This window comes from Gorilla gorilla, chromosome 1 (assembly GCF_029281585.2).
Source record: "Gorilla gorilla gorilla isolate KB3781 chromosome 1, NHGRI_mGorGor1-v2.1_pri, whole genome shotgun sequence".
Classification (NCBI taxonomy): domain Eukaryota; kingdom Metazoa; phylum Chordata; class Mammalia; order Primates; family Hominidae; genus Gorilla; species Gorilla gorilla.
The window spans coordinates 49,636,942-49,653,084 of NC_073224.2; the positions used below are offsets into that span (position 1 = coordinate 49,636,942).

Consider the following 16,143-nt stretch of genomic DNA (forward strand, 5'->3'; position numbering starts at 1 on the left):
CAGGGCAGAGCACAGGATGTGACTGCAGTTCACAAGCACTGTTGTTTCTCTGTTCTATCACTTTGTTAGCAGAGGGCTCAACCAGGCCACAGCAGAGCCAGCTCCTGCAGGATCTCCTCCTTCAGGTACCCTGGCTTCTGATCCAAGTACATTAGCACTGTGACGGGCAACTTCTACAGGACATACCCATTTTTGAAGTTGAAGGCTAAGGGGCAGTGAAAGAACAAGATGAATTCCAGTTTACAGTGGTGGGCTTTACTCGCTCATCTTTGCAGGTTCCAGTTTGTCCTTGAAGCACTCAGTTCATGTCTATCTTCCCTTCCTGAGTCCCTGCCCTGCTTACTTCAGGCCACAGCAACAGACATTGAAGGAACAGCCTCCTGTAAACACCATTTAACTATCTCCCACACCTATGTCAAGTCAGGTCCCTACAATAAATCCTGTGGTTCTATTTCTCCAGGTAAATCCTGACTGACATAATTAACGTAAGTAGATAAGAAAAAGAAAATGGAAATCTAAAAATTGGGAAGTAGGAGGTAAAAGAATCATTGAAATAATGTGATTACAAATCAGATAATCCTAAGAGAATTCAACTGAAAGAATTTTTTTAAATTTTTACAAATAATATGACATGGTTTGGCTGTGTCCCCACCCAAAACTCATATTGAATTGTAGTTCCTATAATCCCCATGTGTCATGGGAGGAATGTAGTGGGAAGTAATTGAATCATGGGGGCAGTTACCCCAATGCTATTTTCGCGATAGTGAGTGAGTTCTCATGAGGTCTGTTGGTTTTATGAGGGGCTTTTCCCCCTTTACTCAACACTTCTCCTCCCTGCCGCCATGTGAAGAAGGTGCCTTTCTTCCCCTTTGCCTTCTGCGATGATTGTAAGTTTCCTGAGGCCTTACCAGCATGTGGAACTGTGAGTAAATTAAACCTCTTTTCTTTATAAATTACCCAGTCTTGGGTATTTCTTCATAGCAGCATGAGAATGAACTAAAGCATAATAAATTTAGAAAGTTAGCTGAGATATCAAACTAACATGCAGAAATCAATAGTAGATAGATGATAGATAGATAGATAGATGATAGACAGATGATAGATAGATGATAGATAGATAGACAGACAGACAGACAGATAGATGATAGATAAACTAGTTACAATACAAAATGGATAAATAATCCATTTAAAATACCAAAAACATTTTTTGTTTGGTTTTGCCAGAGGTTTAAACTCTTCAAGAAATGCAAAATCTATGTGAGGAAAGCTGAAACACACATGAAGAAACAAGGAAAAAAAGACTAAGATGAACTGAGGAAAGCATAGCAAAGGGTAGCAGAATATGCCAAAATAGACCAGTTTGGCATAAAGATTGTTTTTTGAGTTAAAAGCACTTGAAACACAGCAAGATGCAGGAAGGGCACTCTGACCTCCTCTTTTCTTCCTGAAGGCAGGACATGAAACTCTCACAGGAAAGATACCTTCCCTGTACCTGAAGGAAAAGAACACTCTTATCACCAGAGGCAGGGAGTCAAGGCCAAGAGAAATCTGTACAAAGAAACTTTGTACAAAGACCACTTTTTGGGTCTTCATTTTCCTGTGAAGTTTCCTATGTACTTGTTAAAATAAAACCTGTGTGCTTTTCTCCTGTTAATCTGTTTCATGTCAACTTAATTCTCAGGCCTGGTGGAGACCCTAAGAGGGTAGAGGAATAGTTTTGCCTTCTCTACGGTAACATATTCTTATCTAGAGAGAGTCAACATTATAAAATATCTATTCTCCTAAAGTTAATTTTACCAGTTTATTTTTCGAGATGAGGTCTTGCCCTGTCGCCCAGGTTGTAGTGCGGTGGCACTATTATGGCTCACTGCAGCCTCGACCTCCCAGGCTCAAGTGATCCTCCCACCTCAGCCTGTTGCATAGCTGGGACTAGAAGTGCGTGCTACCACACTCGGCTAATTTTTTTAATTTCTTGTAGAGACAAGGTCTCCCTGTGTTGCCCGGGCTGGTCTCGAACTCCTGGACTCAAGAGATCTTCCCACCTTGGTCTTCCAAAATGCTGGGATTACAGGTGTGAGCCACTGCACTTCACCTAAAATTAATTTTAAAACTAATCTAACACTGATTTTAAAATATGTCTAACTTTAAAGTTCTTATAGAAAAATAAATACATACTGTCAGGAAAACTTCAAAAAAGAAGAGCAATAAGATAGCTCTACCCATATTGGCTATTAAAACATATTATAAAGCTTCAATTATTAAATGACTGTGAAACGCGTACATAAATGTACAGAAAAAATACGGGCATTGAATAGAAAGTCCAGAAATAGACCTAGATAAGTATATGAATTTTATATAGTATCAAAGAGCATCTTAAATCAGTAAAGGCAAACTTTTAAATAAGTGGTGTTGGCGTAACAGGAAAGCAATATGAAAAGATATAGTCTAAAATCTGTACCTCATACTGTATACTGTATATTAACTCCAAATAAATTAAAGCTTTGAATATTAAAAAATATGAAAATATAAAAGAAGTAGAGGAAATATAGGCAATTTTTTTAAACCTTATATTGGGGAAGGCCTTAAGACATAAAATCCAAAAGCCATTTCTAAAAGGGAAATTGATGAATTTAACAACATAAATACAAATAATTTCTCCTTAAGGGGAAAAAATACCAATAGCCAAGTCAAAAACATTATACATATACACACACACACACACACACACACACACACACACACACACAGTGGGAAAAGTTACAGTATATATCAGAATCGAGGCCTAAATCCTGCTATGCACAGACTCATGTGTATGTCTAAATGTATACATCCTAAAACTTAAGAATAAAAAGTTCAACAAGTTAAGGGAAAAAAAACAACAACCAGGCATCAGACATGCTAACTAGTGCACAAATAAATACAAACATCCCCTGGACATATAAAAATATACTTAACCTCCCTGACAATAAGAGAAATGTACAGTGAAACTATAGTGAGATTTTATTTTCGCCTCTTACATTGGGAAAAATTCAAAAATTTGACAAGTTTTCGAAAGTTTGACAACACAGTTGGAGAGTTTGTGGAGAGACAGACATTTACATACTCTGCAAAACCATGAAACCCTTAGGGAAAGCAGTCTGACAATATCTTTTAAATTTTCAAATACACATACTCTTTGAGCCAGAGAGGCCTCCTCTAGGAAGCTACCCTGCAGATGTAACTACATATGTATAAAATGACACACATACAAGAGAATACTTCAGAGCATTGTTCAGAGTAGCAAAAGATTAGAAACATCCATGGATCCATCACAAGGACGGCAAAGCCATGACACAACTACACAACAACATTCTATGCAGTTGTAAAAAGAAATTAATGAGGAAACTCTCTATGCGCAAACATGGAAATATCTCCAATATACATTGATAAGTAAACAATAAAGCAAGATTCAATACTAGGTTCATTAGAGGAAAGGGGGGAAAATAAGAATATATGCTAACTTCTTAGCTTGTATTTATATAAGGAAACACTAGAAAGATACATACGAACCAATAAAAATAGATCTTTGCTTGAGGACGGGAAGGAATGGGGTGTATGGAGATAGGATGGAAATGAGAATTCTCAATGTCTATCTTTTTACATCATTTTAAATTTTGAAATATACGAACACTTCAGCTATTTTTTAAATAAATATAAAAGAATTGTTCATAGATTACCTCACACTCACCCTTCTGAACAGCTGAATTCTATTTGTGATCCAAAAGATAAATCTGTCTTAATCTCTACTTGCCCATTACGTAACTCTCCTGGGTGTCTGCATCGTTTGTCTGGGAGAAAAATTTAAATGCTGATTAGTACTTCCAAGTACTCACAGATATGGCATTAGAAAAGAAAAGAAATTAACCAAGGTTCACCTCTGCTTCCAGAAACACGGAGAGATTTAGATTCAAACTTACTTCCAACCCTGACTCACCTCAAAATTAATACAAAATTTGATGACATTTTTTTGTGGTACATTTTACCAATAGAGAAAAATGACCAGTTAAATAATTGCAGCAGCAGAACACGTGGTCCAGGACTTAATAAGCTGACCAGGGACGGGAGAGCTTTGCTTCATTCTATGTCTATGGCATGTACTTAGAACCTAGGCCACTCAAAAATGTATGTCACAAAAGGAACAAAAAAGAGAAAGTATCGATTGTATACCCCTACTATTGGAAAACATCACAGAATGCATTCCCAACTGACAGTGAATCATAACTTTTCTTCAAAACACAGCAAATATTTTGAGTGAGGTTCTTTTGAAAACTGCATTGCCTCTTTCTAGCCACCTACCTTTTTTATAATTTTTTAAAAAGTGAATCTGATTTTCAATAGATCATAATGAAATTTGTGGTTCTTTTCTTGAAAGAAGTGTTTGGTGGATTACTTTATAAAGAATAGACTTCTAACCAGGCCCAGTGGCTCATACCTGTAATATCAGCACTTTGGGAAGCCGAGGCAGGCAGATCACTTGAGGTCAGGAGTTTGAGACCAGTCTAGCCAATATGGTGAAACCCTGTATCTACTAAAAACACAAAAATTAACCAGGTGTGGTGGTGCACGCCTGTAATTCCAGCTACTCAGGAGGCTGAGGCAGGAGAGTCACTTGAAACCAGGAGGCAGAGGTTGCAGGGAGCCAAGATTCCACCACTGCACTCCAGCCTGGGAGACAGAGCTAGACTCCGTCTCAAAAAAAAAAAAAAAAAAAAAAAAGAACAGAGTTATTTTTCAATGCAATTAACTACCCCTAATTTTTCTGTTTTGCTTTGTTTTTCGAAAAATGCCACAAGTATGTACATTGAAATCAGTAATTGACAAACTGTCTTCTTGGTGACTAAAGATTCAGAAAATTTAGTTTCTGAGACAACTTTCCAAAGATAGGAAAAGCAAAGGAAAAAAATAAATGTTGATACTTACGGATACAGAAGGTGTTATACACCCATTCGCCATCAGAATTACAGGTAAGCGTCTGAGTTGAATGGGATCTGACGTAGCCAGGGAGGCAGGTGTATTTCAGAGTAGTTCCAGTTTTGAAGAGTGTCTCAGTCAACCTAATATCAATATCCATCGGGGCAGCAAACGATAAAGTGGGTGGAGGACCACAATCGCCTGGACACCAAAATGAGAAGGAGCACCAAAACTTATACCTTGGGACACAGTATCTTATTGTTTCTGTAGTGTGATGTTTAGAGCAGGGATCATTCTTTTCACCTCTAGTCAAGAAAAATCATAATTCCTCTTATACTCTCTGTTCAATACACCTAGTGAGTGATCAGTAATGTATATTTGTTCACAAATGATAATGACAATGATAACAATAAACAATAATGATAAAAGGCAGAATTTTTTTCCCTTCTCTACTACACATGGGATAATTTATCTGAAAAAGAAGAAAGACATGAACTTCACCAACCTGACTCCCCATATCTGCTGACTCAAATGCATCTGTGCAAAGTCAGAAGTCACTACAAGTTGCCTCAACAGAAACATATTATTGTATTCAAATAACATTATATAACATTGGTTGCCTCAGGGAAGGGAAACAGGGTGGCTGGGAAATGGGTAGAAATAACATTTTTAATTTATTTTTTTTACGTCTGTTTGATTTTGAATGATATGGAGGAAGAAGCATGGAGCCCTTGAAGCATAAAAATCTTAACTTTGCTTTTTTTGCAAGAATTAAATACCAGGCTGATTTACTTTTTAAGCACCCCCTGAATAAACCCACAAACAGTGAAAATTGTTTAGTCATAGTAATAGATAATATAGATTTGTCCATATTATCTATATAGGTGGTTGGGAGAGAAATTCTTTCCTGGAGAAATAAAAATCTAGGGGAAAGTGTCTAGAACACTATTTCCTTTATGTGTAAAGCAAATTTCCCTAAGTTCTAGCCTGTCAAATAAACCACTTGTTGATGAAGCTGGGTCTCTGGCTAGAAGCTCAGTCATCATTTTTTTTAGCCTTAAAAGTGAATGCACAGATGATCTTCATTGTTTGTTGCTGATCTGAGCTTGTTTCCCACTACTCACCAAGAACAGCAGGCAACAGAGCAGCAATCAAGGTCATTTGGAAGAGAATTGGATCAGAGACTTTCCACAGCCTGGAGAAGGGCCAGGCTGCCATTTTCCTTTTTCTATGAAGAGCCCCAGATGGAGTTTTTGGGGGGTGCATGGCCTGCTGCTTCGCTGATGTTTTTCTGCTGAAAGAACTCAATTTAATAAATAGTCATTGAATTCCAACTTGTCATAAAGCACTAGAATAAATGTTATGGTATCCATGTCTTCAAGGAAATGACAGCCTGGAGTGGAAACAAAACAAAAAAACCCCTGAGCACAAATGTTACAGCACAAGACAATAAGGATTGGCCTCTGCAGAAGCTGTGAGCTCAGAAGAGAGATTGATTCCAAGTGGAGGGAGGGAGTGGGCTTTGCAGAGGAGACTGCATCTGCACTAGGTATACTGAAGACACTGCAGAATGGATGCAGGGCATGTTGAGGGAACAATAGATAATATTCCAATTTGGCTAAATGTCTGAGATGGGGAAGGGACAGTTTACAGATGTGTCTGAATGGGATGTAAATGTCAAGTTTAGGAAATTCATAGCCTTTACTCCTTGGGGAATAAAAGTGCTTGTTTTTGATGTGAATGTTTGTTTTTAAGCTGAGGAATGACACAATTATTATGCTTTAAGATCATTATGGCAGACATGCACAAGATAGATTAAAGGGATTAGAGGAAAGAAACAGGGAGGTTGAGTGAGAAGACTTGCAATTGGCCAGATGATCTAACAAAGAAATGACAGAGGACTTAGAGGAAAGGTACAAACATAAAAAAACAAAACAAAACAAAAAGGCAGGAAAATGATGGGATAGAGAAAAAGAGTTGCGTCGCCTTATAGAAGTATTGGGAGTTCCTTGTGAGAACTATTGACAAAGGCAATAAACCATGAAGCAATTTGCAGTTTTGAAAAATGATCATACACACACACACACACATATATATATATGAAAAATATACGTGGCAAATGCACTTTTATTTTTAAATCAGACTATATAGACTTGTTTAAAGCAAAATTAGTAAGGACTTTTTTTTTAATCTTCATCACCACTTCCCATTCCCTTTGGAGAACACAACATATCCTAAGTTTGCGTTAGGAAAAAGTCCCTTTCCTTTGGGTAGATACTCAATAGTGGGAATCAAAGGGGAGTTCTATTTTTAGTTTTTTGAGAAATCTCTGTACTGTAAATCTATAAAAATAAAAAGAAATTAAGAAAAGAAATAGTCCTTGTCTTCAAAGGAATATATGAAGTTAACCAAATTCACTCCCATAAAATAGTGAATTTCATCCTTTACTTTGACATCTTTGTTAGATCCAGATGGTTGGACGCTCTCGTGCATCCATAATTCATACAAAGCCCATATACATTTAGGTAAAGGGAGTCCCTTCAATCAATATTTCTCCCCAAGATGTTTCAGTCCCACATAATGTAGGACTGTAATGTAATGTATATCTAAAGTAATGTTCAGTCCCTCAACATAAAGCTGGTCTCAGTAATATGGGACAGTCTTACATAATGTGGGACTGAAACATCTTGGAGAGAAACTGTGTGGGAGAAGGGAAGTTTATAGTGCCCTTCATACTTTGTGGGGTCTAATTTCTTCATTGAGTAAAGACTCACATAAGCTTCTTGTCTTTCTAAAACTTAGCTCTGATGAAGCCATCCCTCCACCTGTTGTCAGCTGTGGGAACCCCATGTCACACACGTCCTGTCCCATGAGCTCTATACATCCCCACTGGGGCAATTCTGCCAATACGTAAATTCACCTAACGAGCAATTTACCAGTTGTAGTCACTTACTGGAAATGTGTTCACAGACTTTGTACTGAATGAATCCAGGTGGTCTAGAGAGGTTGGGAGGAGCCAGGACCAACATTCTGGGCCTTCATACTTCCCCTTTCTACTCAGTTTCCCCCTCTTTTTTCCCATTATCCTCCTTCCTAACTCTATGCTCCTCTCTGCCCTCACAATCTTGTGAAGCTGGAGACAGCTGAGAGCCAGGCAGGTTGCATATCATGAAAACCACCTCACTCATCATCTGTGAAATTCATAAAATGTGACAAATTTCTCCCACCCAATAAGATATGTTATGAACTATGAAAACTACGGGAAAAAGTTTCTTCAATTTTTGACAATGAGTAGATTTGTTGTGTTTATTGAATTTCAGTGAAATTGAAGAAAGAGATTAAAAACACCAGTGGGGTGGCAAAATAGAATTGACTGAAAAATCAAAAGGATAAGAGTAGAAAGTGGAAATTTCCCCTAGGAATTGTTGCAGTTGTTATTACATTCACAAGAAAAATATATATGTTGAATATGTTCGGAAAAATATTCATGACTATATTTACAAAAATACAACCATAAGATTAAATCATTAGCTTCAAGAAGTTGAACAAAAATATCTTAAATGCCGCTAAAATATGTATTCATTAGCTACATTCAAAAAGGATATATTTATACTCATTGAATATTCAAAATGATTTCTTTTTCTTTTTCTTTTCTAAAATTGTAATAGAGATGTGATCTTACTATGTTGCCCAGGCTGGTCTCAAACTCCTGGCCTCAAGCAATTCTCCCGCCTCGGCCTCCCAAAGTGCTGGGATTACAGGCATAAGCCACCATGCCTGGCCTCCAAAATGAATATTTCTTGAAACAATGTTAGATAAATTGATACTTTGATAAATTCAGCAAATTTATTTCTATGAACTGATCCTTCAAGTACTGGCATTCACTCAATTGGCTTTGATGACTAACTTTTCGGTATTGTGGTCTGACCCCTTAGGCTCCAGCTATCCTGGACAACCAGAATTCCTTACCATTCCCAGCACTTTCCTATCTCCCATTCCTGTCCACATCATCTACCCTCTCTCTTTTTCCTCTTTAATTCCTACTCATTCTGTCAGTCCCTTCTCCAGCATTCCCTCCTATCCAAGCAAGCCTCCACATACCAAGTACAATTTTGTATTTATAACTCTGATTAGGACTTGGTCTGTAACTCACATCTGAAGTCTGCCTTCACCACTAAACCACAAGATCCTTGAAATGACAGAGTATGCTCCCATTTATTTCTGCCCCACAATAGTACCTAGCCTGCGCCTCATGAAGTTAAAGTGCTCACAAAATGTGCATTGAATTTAAATCCAAAAGCTCCTGGTGATAACGTGTGTTCCAAAGAAAAGTAGTACTGTGCCATATCAGTGTCTCCCCTTACAGTGTATGCTTTGTTAAGGACTGATTTTACCTGATTTTAAAGCAAGGCAAACACCTGTATTTTAATGAGAACTGGCCCAAATAATTTTACTCTAGGCTCTTCCATTCTTAAACCGAAGTCATCATATCATCAACTAGTCAAGGGAGGACAGTGAAGGAGGGAAGCAGTAAGCAAAAACTGGTTCTCCTCCTTCCACAGGTTATGACAGGAGATACAGACAAATGCAGACCCTACACTGTGATGAGGAAGTTATTTCACTCCCTTTACTTCATCCTCACACCTAGGCCATGGCCACAGAGCTGGGGACAGAGGAGGACAGTGTGGCCAAGACCTTGGGCATGGGCTCTGGAGTCACACCCAGAACATGTGAGTTGGCATCCTGGCTCTACCACATGGGAACCGAGTCCCATGGACAAAACACTCAGCTCCTCTAAGCCTCAGTTTCCTTTATTATAAAATAAGAAGGATAACTGTAATTGTATCTCGGAATTTCTGAGAGGGGCTTGGCATGGTGTGTGGACAGCACATAGTAAACATTCAAAAGAAATTATAGGGAAGAGTTTCATAGAATTGGCATTGGAATGTCACTCTGTCAGAAGCCAAACTCCTGGACGTCAAAACATTGTCATCATAATGATTTAAAATTGCAATAAATGGTTGCATCACCAGGGACTTTAATTACACCCCAGTGCAGAGGAACATCCACTGAACTTCCGGCTAGAAGCCCTGGATCTGGTCTCCACTGTGGCCTTTGGTACAATGAGATCTAATGTGTCATGCACAGCAGAGGAATGCTGGGGCCTCTGGGGCTGTCCTGGGGCTTTGTCTTCCCTTGCCCTCAACTATCTTCCTGAAAGGAAGTCATCCACATCCATAACTTTAATCATCATACCTGAATCACCCACAGGTCAGATGCAGTAGCTCACGCCTGTAATCCCAGCACTTTGGGAGGCTGAGGCGGGCAGATCACAAGGTCAGGAGTTCAAGACCGGCCTGACTAACATGGTGAAACCCCGTCTCTACTAAAAATACAAAAATTAGCTGGGTGTGGTGGTGCACGCCTGTAATCCCAGCTACTCAGGAGGCTGAGGCAGGTTAATTGCTTGAACCCAGGAGGCAAAGCTTACAGTGAGCCGAGATCACACCACTGCACTCCAGCCTGGGCGACAGAGAGACTCCGTCTCAAAAATAAATAAATAAATAAATAAAATGAATCACCCACAGACCTCTGGGCCTAATTGTCTCTGGTTCATGCAAAAACTTCCATGCTCCATAAATTCAATTGTTAATAATTATTTTATTCTGTCTTATTCCTTCCTCCGTGTAAGTTTTAAGCTATTCAGGCTTGTCTTCTTTACTCTGGTTGCTAACTAGTTAAATTCTGGTGCTCAAATTACGTCTTTCTAAAGACAATGAAATAAATCTCTGTAAAATAAGGAGGAACTCTTTTCCTCTGCAGCTGCAAAAAAGCAGATGATAATCTACGTGACAAAACTGACCTTGCAAATGTTTTTTCTAACAAAGGAGTCGTTCCTGGATTTTAGAGATGATTGCTCTGCCACATGACAGTAACTTTTAACCTCAGAAAAGTGTAATTCTGACTGGTTATCTTAGTGAATTTTTTTTTCTGGAATAATATTTAAATAAACATTTCTGTTTACTGAAAGTTATAAGTGCTTGTGAGTTTTCCTTGCCAAATCCAGAAATAATTACACTTTCCTCTTTATCTGCAACCTTGAAAGTAAACTAAAACTTTTTGACTCTGTTAGATTTCTCATTTAAACAAAAAATAATAATAATAATAATTTAAGTTAAAATTCCCAAGGTTCAAATCAATATTTCCAATCACTTCATTTGTATCTCCCAGGCACCTTGAATTAAACGTGTTTCAAACTAAATTCACTATGTTCCTCCAACGCTACTTAATATCTGTGCTTTCTGTCTCAGTGAAGGTGACAATCTCCACCCAGCCTCCCAGACTAGAAATCCAAGTCATTATTGCCTCCTCTGTCTCACCTCCTTGCACTATTCAGAGTCGTCAAGTCCTACCAAGTTGGTCATAGCAGCAGCACCAGAATCTGCCACTCTCTCCTACACTCCACTTCCATAGTCCAGGTTTAGGTTCCTATAATTCCCTTCCCCTCACCCTAGACCACTGCAAAAGCCTTCAAACATTTATAAGCCAGCTTCCATGTTGATGCCATTATGTCCCTAAAAAGCAATGTACGTGTTGTTACTCTGCTTAAAAACATTCATGGTTCCCAGTTTCCATAGGTTCCCCTATCTGTCCCAATTTTCCCATCATTTCTCACTTAGAACACCATGCTTCAGTCTCAAGGAGGCACTTACCCTTCCCCAAAAACATTCTGGATTTTTTTTTTTGAGACAGGGTCTCACTCTGTGTCAACCAAGCTGGAGTGAAGTGGTGCAATCACAGCTCACTGCAGCCTCAACCTCCTGGGCTCGAATGATGCTCCCACCTCAGTCTCCCCAGTAGCTGGGACCACAGGAGCGTGCCACCACACCCAGCTAATTTTTTAATTTTTTGTAAAGACAGGGGTCTCACTATGTTGCCCAAGCTGGTCTTGAACTCCTGGCCTCAAGTGAACCTCCCACCTCGGCCTCCCAAAGTGCTGGAATTATAGGCGTGAGCCACCATACAGAGCCAGGATTTTTTTAAAAAACACCTGCAAGCATTTGCAGTTAATGTCTCTCATGCATTAATGCTCTTACCTCCAACTTCTCCTTTACTCACTATTCCTTTATTCACTATTCAGATCAAATGTCACCTCCTTGGTGATGCATTGACTGACTTCATCATGAAATGCCAGTGTTTTCTGTTCTTCTAGTACTTGGCTAATACCTTAATTGTAACATTGTTTTGTATCCTAACTATCTATTTGCTTTTGCCTCCCGAAATACATTGTGAATTCCTTGAAGACAAGGAAGGTGTTTATTCAACTTTCCATCTCTAACGTGGTATTGTAATTGGTCTATATAACCCCGTGACTCCTGTGTTAAAAAAAAAATTTGCAAGGTCAGTTTTGTCACGCAGATTATCATCTGCTTTTTTGCAGATGCAGAGGAAAAGAAAAGAGTTCCTCCTTATTTCGCAGAGATTTCTTTCACTGCCTTTAGAAAGACCTAATTTGAGCACCAGAATTTAACTAGCTTAAAACTTACACGGAGGAGGCCGGGTGCGGTGGCTCACGCCTGTAATCCCAGCACTTTGGGAGGCCGAGGCAGGCGGATCACGAGGTCAGGAGATCGAGACCATCCTGGCTAACACGGTGAAACCCTGTCTCTACTAAAAAGACAAAAAATTAGCCGGGCGTGGTGGCGGGCGCCTGTAGTCCCAGCTACTCGGGAGGCTGAGGCAGGAGAATGGCCTGTGAACCCGGGAGACGGAGCTTGCAGTGAGCAGAGATTGTGCCACTGCACTCCAGTCTGGGCAACAAAGTGAGACTCTGTTTCAAAAAAAAAAAAAAAAAAAAAAACTTACACGGAGGAAGGAATAAGACAGAATAAGCAATAATAAATCTAAAAGGAATGAAAGTCAATTTAATTTTATCTTTAGAGTGAGAATGACTGAGGACCAAATGAAATAATGTGTGTGAAATGCTTTGTCAGTTTTGAAGAGAGATAATACAGTGACTAGACTTCCCTAACAAACCATCAGGATGCATCCTAACTCTTCTCCAACTACGGCATTTGCAGTTCACCATAACTACTCCTGGTGGTCCCTCAGCAGAAACCAGCTGACCACAGAGTATGGGAATGGAGGCTAGAACTTGCGAGCTGGGAAGACCCAAGTTGGAGTTCCAGCAATACCACAGTCTAAGTCTGTGATGTTGAAGAAGCTATATCAGCTTCTTGGATATCAGTTCCCTCCATCTCTAAAATAATGACATTAAACCTAGATGAACAAATTCTGCAATTCTGTAACCGCTCACTGAAAAGCTGAGACTACTCTAGCAGACTTTCATATTTCAAGGACATCATCTTTTAAATTCCTGCAGAAATGGAACCAACTCAAGAACTTTAGTCAGCATGGCGGGTCCCTTGTGAAAAATACTATCAGCACTTAGCAATGCAGTACAATTTGAGAGTCACTGGAAAAAATCTTTAGTCCTCAAATTTCTCCTTCCATGAAAAGTTACTTTTTAAGTTAATATTTATTTTGTCTAACTTCCCCCTTTTAAAATGCAGATACCTTGTGAAAGGATAGTATTTTTCTCCAGTCTCGGGCTGAGTGTCTTCTTCCTTATACCTGGGCTCTCAATTATATCACTTACAAACTCCAGAAAGAACTGGCTCCCACACTTTCCCCACCCTTCCTAGAATCTCTTTTTTTTTTCTTTTTCTTTTTTTTTTTTTTGAGATGGAGTTTCACTCTTGTTGCCCAGACTAGAGTGCAATGGCACGATCTCGGCTCACCCCAACCTCTGCCTCCCTGGTTTAAATGATCCTCCTGCCTCAGCCTCCCAAGTAGCTGGGATTACAGACATGTGCCACCATGCCTGGCTAATTTTGTAATTTTAGTAGAGACAGGGTTTCTCCATGTTGGTCAGGCTGGTCTCGAACTCCCGACCTCAGGTGATCCGCCAGCCTTGGCCTCCCAAAGTGCTGGGATTACAGGAGTGAGCCACTGTACCTGGCCAAATCTCTTTATTTTTCTATCAGCCCCTTTATTCTGTGCTCATACTACATTCAAACGTATCTCTAAGCTTAATGCCAACCTTCTTTGATGCTTCTGCCTCTTCTGTAGTCTACTTTTTATTCTTTTGGTGTTACCATATTTAGAGATAGAATAGGAATCAGCAAAGAGATAAGTGGTTGAAGAATTAAAACAAGGACCAGAATGGTACTGTATCCTGGCCAACCAAGGAAGAAGAGAATTTCAAGAAGGAAGGGTTATCAGCATCGTCAAATTAAGAAAGTAAAGAAGATGAAGACAACTAAGCCTGCTAGCTTCAGAGACCAACTGGAGGCTGGCCAGTGTCCTCCTTATTACCAAATCTAAACATCTTTGCTGTCAGTGGTGGAGATTTGGAGTGGTTAATCAAATCTCAAAATAGAAATGGCCCCAGTTTTCAGAATGTAGACTAAGAAAAGCAAGCTTCCTGTAAACCCTTTGAAAAGTCTGATTGACCCCTTGCCTCAACTCTGATGTGGGAAGGTGGTGAAAGATCAACAAACCAACACATCTGTCTTTTAGATACAGTAACAAGAGCAACACCTTACACCTCTTCTTCTTTAGCTTATTTTATTAGAATGCAATATTATTCCTCCACTTATAATTTTTAAAACTTGAGGCTCAGATAGGGTTTAAAGTACATCTCAAGTCTTACATCCCCCTAATACAGTGCTCCTGAAAAGATTTCTGCTGAAAACACCTCCAAGCTTTTGTCTCTGTTTTATCCTTCTAATCCTGCACTCCTTAAAGGGCCAAACCACCAGCCTTTCCTCCAAGCTACCCCAAGGGTTTAGTAGTCCACCGACCTTTGGTAGTTGAGGAAGAGCAGAAGACTCTATGATGATATCTGGGATAGTTTCTCAAAGAAGAAAACTGCCTTGATCTATGTAGTCCTGGTTCCTCCCCAGATCAGAGTTTATCATAATACCCTGAAGTTGACTGGTAATTGCTCCACCAAAAAGTCCCTGAATTTCAGCCATGCAGTTGGCTGGTCAAGGACGGTTGATGGAAATAGATGGGCAGAAACTTTTGACGGGCCCAATGAATGATTAACAGCAGAAATAAAGCAGCACTGTTTACCTAAGCTCCTTCCTCTTTGCTAGTCCTCATTCTTCGTAACATGTTGCAATCGTTTATTTTCTCCTCTGCCAACCATTTCCCCTAAGTGGAAAGGTAATTTGAATTTGAAGCCAGAATTCTTTTTTCTTTTCATAAACACATAAGGGTTATGCAAGACACAGTCCAGCTAGCCTGGAAACCTTAGATACTGCGAGGTTCAGAGAGCCTCCGCAAAAATGATCCACTTTCCATGACACTAGGTCCAGTATGCTTTCCTGGAGTTTGAAAACTGATATTCTTGCCCAGAGCTCATCTCTATCCCCCCCGCAAGGAATTACAAAAGGTGGGGAATTTATCAAACATGCATTGGGTTTCCACTATGTGCTGAGTTATCTAGAACATATTTGGAGTTCAGCAAATGTTAACTGCTGCTACATGTCAGGCACCAGAGGGCCTCCAAAAATTGATCTATCCAGTGCACTCAGAAGAACGCAATGAAGGACCGGCCATGTTTCCTCTCGCATAGATCTGAAAAGACCACAAGCACTTACATTATCCAATTAAGCTACTAATCCTCAAGGTTAAGATTTGTGTGCTCAGAAGATTGCTATTAAAAGGCAGTTCTTTCTGAGAACTTCACTTTTTCTGTAATAAATACTAAAAGTCCCAGAAGAGTTTCAGAAAAGGAACTAAACTACAACAGGTTGAGTTAATCAAGGAAGTTTTTACAGAAGATGTGAGATTTGGATAAAAGGTAGAAATTATTAGATAAAAGTGGTAAGGATATTAGATGTAAAGAAACCATGCGCTAGGTCACCAAGGTGAGACACTGATTTGACCAGAATGAAGATAGAGGAGGATTCCAGATTGCACAGTCTTGAGACTAAATTGGAAGAAATATCACCTTTAAAGCTGCTATTTCTTTAAAGTACGGTTTACCAATGTATTGAAGTCCTTTTGTTTACTTTCCACAGTGACTCTTGCAGATTTTTCTCTCCAGGTCACCAAATTGTCACATTCCCTCTCAGCAGATGCTCTTACCTCCTACTTTACTAAAAATCATTCTACCTTAGC

General features: G+C 39.4%; 1 protein-coding gene across 4 annotated transcripts in view; it reads right to left on the reverse strand.

Annotated features, from left to right (window-relative positions):
• The window catches only part of C4BPA (complement component 4 binding protein alpha), a 40,694-nt gene extending 25,680 nt beyond the window's left edge, over positions 1 to 15,014 (reverse strand). Inside the window, exons 1-4 of one of the 4 annotated variants that reach the window (XM_004028311.5) lie at positions 14,817 to 15,014; positions 6,075 to 6,241; positions 4,960 to 5,151; positions 3,728 to 3,827 (exon numbers count right to left, since the gene is read on the reverse strand). In XM_004028311.5, the coding sequence (XP_004028360.3) occupies positions 3,728 to 3,827; positions 4,960 to 5,151; positions 6,075 to 6,216 (434 nt within the window). In that variant the 5' untranslated portion in view covers positions 6,217 to 6,241; positions 14,817 to 15,014. Of the gene's footprint in view, positions 1 to 3,727; positions 3,828 to 4,959; positions 5,152 to 6,074; positions 6,344 to 12,047; positions 12,169 to 14,816 lie in introns of those variants that run through there. The other 3 variants (XM_019029954.4, XM_019029950.3, XM_063708940.1) reach the window with 3 other exon arrangements.
• Positions 15,015 to 16,143: the final 1,129 nt, after the last annotated feature.